Genomic DNA, 6467 nt, shown 5'->3' on the forward strand with positions numbered 1-6467 from the left:
GGACCAGTTTCTCCTCCGCCGAGCTCCCGGCCCCGGGGTGGGTGCTCGTGGTCTCACCCCCCCCCCCCCCACTGAGCTTGGCACGGTGGCTTTGACGTGGGAAATGGCACTTTTGCTGCTTACCTAGTGAGAGACCCATCGAGGTTTCAAAACCAGAGGTAGCAACGCGTCTACGCGGTCACACGGCGGCTACAAACTCCAGGCTGCTGCCCTGAAGACCTGACTTCCTCTCCGCAGATGAGTCCTTCAATATTGGACTGAAGTTTGAGATTGCCTTCGAAGTGCGGCCCCGGAGCAGTTCGGGAACCCTCGTTCACGGCCACAGCGTCAACGGGGAGTACCTGAATGTTCACATGAAGAAGGGCCAGGTAGGGCCCTAAACACTGGTTAACTGTCTTCTTCTCTGACCCAGAATTCTAGATGGAAGCAGGACCGTTTCACAGAGCCCTTCCCCCTTTCGTAGCTGGGGGGGAAATGGTGGGGAAGCCGTACAGGAAATCTAAATGCAGGCGGTCCTTGGATTCGGATTCATATGTTGGAAATTGATTTGATTAGAGCAAAGAGCCGTGGAAACATGGCAAAGCTAAAAAACAAAATCGTCAATTATAACAATGGAATTAAAAGGCTCTAATAAAAGCATGGGAAGGAGGGATCCCTGGGTGGTGCAACGGTTTGGCGCCTGCCTTTGGCCCAGGGCGCGATCCTGGAGACCCGGGATCGAATCCCACGTCGGGCTCCCGGTGCATGGAGCCTGCTTCTCCCTCTGCCTGTGTCTCTGCCTCTCTCTCTCTGTGACTATCATAAATAAATTAAAAAATTAAAAAAATTAAATAAAAGCATGGGAAGGAAACCTCCTTACAAGTGAGAGCAGCAGACATACCCGGCTGCACCAAAACGAACGAGCAGCCAAGCCCCTGTCTATGTCCGTGGGCCAGACGTGTATGTATCGATGTGCACGCGGACGCATATTAGTGTATATTTACATACATATTGTTTTCGATTGTGAGAAATCAGAAAGTTATTATGGTTATACGCTACTTTCATCCTTAAAAGGCATGACTAAGGAACATCCATGAGGGTGTCCAACCAAATATTAAGGAAGCGGCAGCAGATTTGCGTTACCATCCCCAACTTCATAGAACTGATTTTTTTTAAGATTTTATTTATTTATTCATGAGAGACACAGAGAGAGAGAGAGAGGCAGAGACACAGGCAGAGGGAGACACAGGCTCCATGCAGGAGCCCGATGCGGGACTCGATCTCGGGTCTCCAGGGTCACACCTCAGGCTGAAGGCGGTGCTAAACCACTGGGCCCCCCCGCGCCCCTACCCGGCTGCCCCATAGAACTGATTTTTATGGGAGCTCTGGTCCTCTTGAGCCATGTGATGGCCAAGCGCTTGCGAGGGCACAGCTCCAAACCAGCAGTGAGGCCCTCGGTGGCTTGGTGGGGAGGGCTTCGCAGGTGCGTAGACGGGGGCCACGGGCTGGGCGCCCAGTCTGGCTGCACGTCCCCGCTCCCCAGAAACACCTGCACCTGCTCGGAGGGCAGCGGTAAGGATCACAGGAGCTCATGCCCGGCCCCCCCCGCCGGCCCTGTCGCTGCTCCCCCGGCTGCTCCGTCCTCTTGGGCCTCTCCCACCGTCTGCCCCCCACCACCTACCGAAGACTGACCCCGTGTTCACCCGGCAAGGCTAACCGGCCCGCAGGGGTGGACGCAGTGGCTCTCCGTGGTCCATTCAAGAAGTCTGCCTTTTGTCACTGTGAGGACGAGGGCAAGTGTGTAACATACGTGTCTTTGGCAGGTCGTAGTGAAGGTCAACAACGGCATCAGGGACTTTTCCACCTCCGTGATGCCCAAGCAGAGTCTCTGCGATGGCAGGTGGCACAGAATTACAGGTGAGAGGCACGGAGTGTCCCGGGTTCGCTCTATAGTGGGGGCCCACGTCCCCGCCGCGTGGGATGACCGTCCTGGAAGAGCTCGGACTGTAACTTGCATGATAAGATAGAGGGTGGGCAACGGCCCAAGGTGGCCAAGGAAGGAGAATCAGATGTTACTGTATGTATCATCAAACCCACATGTGGTCTGAAAATTTGAATACTCTCAAAATAATCTTTTTTTTTTTCCTGCCGAAATAGTCCTAGGGAGGTTTGTTTTTGTTTTTTAATGCATAATTCATGAAGAAAAAAATAGAATATCCTAAATATTGTCCCTTGCAAAGGAAAATGTTACAGTGATCGCTTAGACGTTGACGTTTTCAATGATACAGAAGAAAGTGTGAGGTTTGTTCTGGAATACATAGAAGCCACTACGGTTACAAGTTAGTCTCTTTCGCAGGAAAAGCCATCGCTCCGGTGCCATTTGTGACCAGACTTTTCCTTCTGTTTCAGTTATTAGAGATTCAAATGTGGTTCAGTTGGATGTAGACTCTGAAGTGAACCATGTGGTTGGACCCCTGAATCCAAAACCAGTTGATCACAGGGAGCCGGTGTTTGTTGGGGGTGTTCCAGGTAAGGGTCACTTGAAAAGGGACACGTTTCCAAATCCAAGAAATGGGTACGTTCTCATAACCGTTCTTGGGGTACGAAGGGCTGAGCTGCGGGTTCTCGTGATTCACCTGACAACTCAAGGGGCTCTTATATACAGGGTCCTCTCCTAGGCGATTAAGTCTCCTTATCCAAGCGTCAAAACCCAAGTAACCCAGAAGCACCACGCTTCAGCCCCCAGCCTGGTGGACATTACTCACCCTCCCCTTTAGGCATCCTCGCGTCCGCCTAGGGACACACACTGCATTTCCTCTCTGACACAGAGCACCCTCATGTACTGACACTGCTCTAGGATCTGAGAATCCAGAAGGCTGAAGGTTCGCTGGGAATCATTCCCCTTCCTCACCGGGGAGGGAATATATTCTTCTCCCCCGTCCAAGGTTGGCCCCAGTGGTGCACGCAGCTGCAGACCTCGGGTTGTTCTGTTCCTACGTAGGGCCAGGCCCCAAGGGAGCATCCCAGCTGCCACCCTGCAAACCTCACCAGTCACATCGCTGCTGTCCTCTGCCGAGAAAGGTGTATAATCCAGGGTGGTGACAGGAGGAAACGGATGGACCCCCACGCCCTACCCCACCCCACCAATCATTTTTTTTTTTAAAGATTTTCTTTATTTATTCATGAGACACACAGAGAGAGGCAGAGACACAGGCAGAGGGAGAAGCAGGCTCCATGCAGGGAGCCCGACACGGGACTCGATCCCGGGTCTCCAGGATCACGCCCTGGGCCGAAGCCAGGTGCTAAACTGCTGAGCACCCCCTGGGTCCCCCCACCAACAGTTTTAAATCTCCAGAGCAGGAACCGTGACCTATGTTGAAAATGTTTGTTATGTGCACATTTCACTAACTTGGAAAAACGGAATGTTGAAGCAAGAGAAAGAGAAAGAGAGAGGGAGGGAGACAGAAGGAGAAAACCAAACTTTTACATCTGGAATTTGGTGGTGATTTTAAGGAAAAACTTAACATGATGTTTCCTTGTGTCCTACCTGGATTATTTTAGACTGACCCATGTAAAGGCAAGTAATAATTTAAGAGTGTGTGAAAAAAAAGAGAGAAGAGAGAGAGAGAGAAAGCACGGATCAAATTAAGCACGTGACCTTGGGTGCTCAGAAGATAGTGGCAACTAAGCTTTCCTCTGTATTTTTCAAATGCTCGTATGGACAGTAACTCCCTGGTGAAGTGTCTGAGACCTTCATCATCTTCACGTCCACTGTCCACACGCACCTCCGTTCCCCGTCCTGTCCTCCTGGCTCCCGGCCTCAGTGCTGAGAGGGTTTCTGGCAAAGGCCCCCGCCGAACCTCCTGCAGCTGGGGTGTGCACGACGTGTCCATCACTTCCCATATTTCTGTACGCTGCTTTCTTCCTGGACACCACGGCGCCGTCTAAGATCTTTCACAGGTTCCCAAGAGCTTGCGAGGCAGGGTTCGGCAAGGCCCCTGACCCTCCGGCCCCTCCGCACCCCTGCCTCTGGACCCCCACACTCCCTGCAGTTCCCCACGTGCTTCCACGCTGCCCCCCTGGCGCCGCCGGCCTTTACGCAGCACACAGGGCCACAGTTTCTGTAAAATTTCCTTGCTCCCCTCCCTTGGTACTTCTGTGAGCAAGAACTTCTCCAACTCCTCTCCCGGGTTGACTCCTTCCTGACCCCTCAGACTCAGCCCAGCCCTCTCCTGACACATGCAATGCCCTGTCTCCCCACTTGCTGGGTCTGTGCCGCCCTCCCGTGACACCTGCCACAGGATGTTGTTGAGGTTGAAATAGTACACTCATTGCTGCCAGGCGACGCGACTCCCCTTGACACGAAGCCAGCAACTCCGGTCTGTTAGGCGCTGAGACAGGGATGGGATGGGAGTGGCCCTCCTCCCAGGCGCTCACCGGAGGTGGCTCTTCTTTGCATCAAACACACGTTTGTCGCTTCAATTTTCGTGTCTTTGCAGAGTCTGGTCCCAGCACGACGCGCTGCCGTCGTGTCTCCCACCACAAGAGTTGCTAAGCTGCGCACGCTGGGTGGGCGAGGGGTCCCTGAAGCCACATTCGGCCTGCCCGAGACCCGCTTTCGGGAACAGCAGGTCATAGCTAATGAGCAGCACATGGGCCCCGGGGGCTGGGGCAGCTCACCGCCAACCCACCGCCCCCTTATGGCTTCGGGTGCCATCCAGGAACCTGCCAGCAAGCCTGGGACAAAAGCAATTATGGCTTAAGCTGAGTGTCATTAATCACACCATTCCGGGCTGTTCGACATTAATCCCACTGAAATCACATCAGAAACTGAGGCATGAAAAGAAGAGTAACGAAAGGCAATTAGGCATAAATAAACCTCCGAGGGACACCCAACTCCCTCGGAAGCCCGACCAGTTCTCCTGTGTCACGCAGAACCCTGATGATATTATTTCTGTCAACGGCACGTTAATTTAATGAGCTATGTTCCCTGAAAGCCAATCTGACTGTAGAATGTAAAAATCAAAATCGGAAATTAAAAGAGGGTTCCAGATAACGTGGGTCCACAAACACACCGATCTGACCGTTCCTCTACTGAAAAGCCTGCATTAGTCTGCGGTGAAGCCGGGCTTCCAACCTGAGGAAGGTTCGCTCTTAAAATCATGGGTTGACTTTTTTTTTTTTTTAAGATTTTATTTATTTATTCATGAGAGACACAGAGAGAGAGAGGCAGAGACACAGGCAGAGGGAGAAGCAGGCTCCATGCAGGGAGCCCCATGCAGGACTCAATCCCGGGACTCCAGGATCACACCCTGGGCCGAAGGCAGGCGCCAAACCGCTGAACCACCCAGGGATCCCCATCATGGATTGACTTTTATTAATCGGTTACTTAGGGTTCTGGGGCATCTACCGTCACTACCTAGAATAAGTCGTGTGGTGCGTTGAGAAGACCGTAATAATTCTAGATGAACTACTTCCCTTCAACGACGTTCCCTGCGAACCACGGGATGGTGCGCTTGAACAGAAGCAAAAGCCATGCTCTAAAACTAGTTTCCAAAATGAGCAGAAGAAATAGATGCTCCTGCCCCTGCCCTCTTTCCCGTTCACTCATTTTTATTCTGATGGTGAAGTGCGCGGAGCGGCCTTGCCGAATATATACAGTCTTGCTAACGTAGAGACAGAGAGAAGTCCCCCGCAGCCCCTTCCAAATCTTAAAACATCATAATTATCATTCCGAAGATGAAATGCTATTTCCCTGATTTATTTTCAGTACACAGTCTCCATCTCCGCTGCTTAGAAAACTTATTACAGCTGCGTGATGGTATTTAATTCGCTGTCCTGTTTTATGTTCCTTCCCGAGTTAGGGATCTCGGAGGGTTTTCTGTCTTTTATCGGCTACTGCTCACATAGCTGTTTGTAATAATAAGCTTTGACTAAATGGATTTTATTTCCATGATGTTTCCAAGCCCTCTAAGTTGCTTTAAATTATATTGCTTCTATCGTCCGACACATTTAATTGTATCTGGACAATTAACAAGCGTAAGGCTTCTTCTAGATCTACTACAGGGCACCTGTGCCCACACAGACCAGGCCAGTGATCATTAGCCTATTTATGGTTCTTAAACCCAGAGCTCAGAAGAAATTAGAAGTCAGGTTACGTGAATTCATTATTTCCTCATTATATGGGGTGAGCTTGGCAAAAATGTGGAGGCTTAAGGGTGAAGGGTAATGATAGATTAAACAGAAAGAGAAGCATTAACTGAGTCTAAAAATAGTAGAGAAGCTAAAATTTCTTCCTCTTTCCTGCGTCCATCACACACAACAAGTGAGACCAGGACGAAATTAACCCTAAGACGCAGGAGCATAGGGGGATCCCGAGGATGCACTCCCCAGGCTCCCCGCGTGAGGGGCGGTTCAGCCCTGGAAGCCGCTGCGCTGCGTTCAGAAAAATGATCACGGGAAATGTGGCCAAGCGGGAAAATCACCAC

The 6467-nt window shown here is 51.4% G+C and overlaps 1 protein-coding gene across 2 annotated transcripts in view; it reads left to right on the forward strand.

Moving 5' to 3' along the window:
• The window catches only part of LAMA4 (laminin subunit alpha 4), a 142688-nt gene that overhangs the window by 135463 nt on the left and 758 nt on the right, over nt 1-6467 (forward strand). For both annotated transcript variants that reach the window (XM_072831699.1, XM_072831700.1), the window contains exons 35-37: nt 238-368; nt 1803-1896; nt 2389-2508. In XM_072831699.1, the coding sequence (XP_072687800.1) occupies nt 238-368; nt 1803-1896; nt 2389-2508 (345 nt within the window). The remainder of the gene's footprint in view (nt 1-237; nt 369-1802; nt 1897-2388; nt 2509-6467) is intronic.

This window comes from Canis lupus, chromosome 7 (assembly GCF_048164855.1).
Source record: "Canis lupus baileyi chromosome 7, mCanLup2.hap1, whole genome shotgun sequence".
NCBI classification, from domain to species: Eukaryota; Metazoa; Chordata; class Mammalia; order Carnivora; family Canidae; genus Canis; species Canis lupus.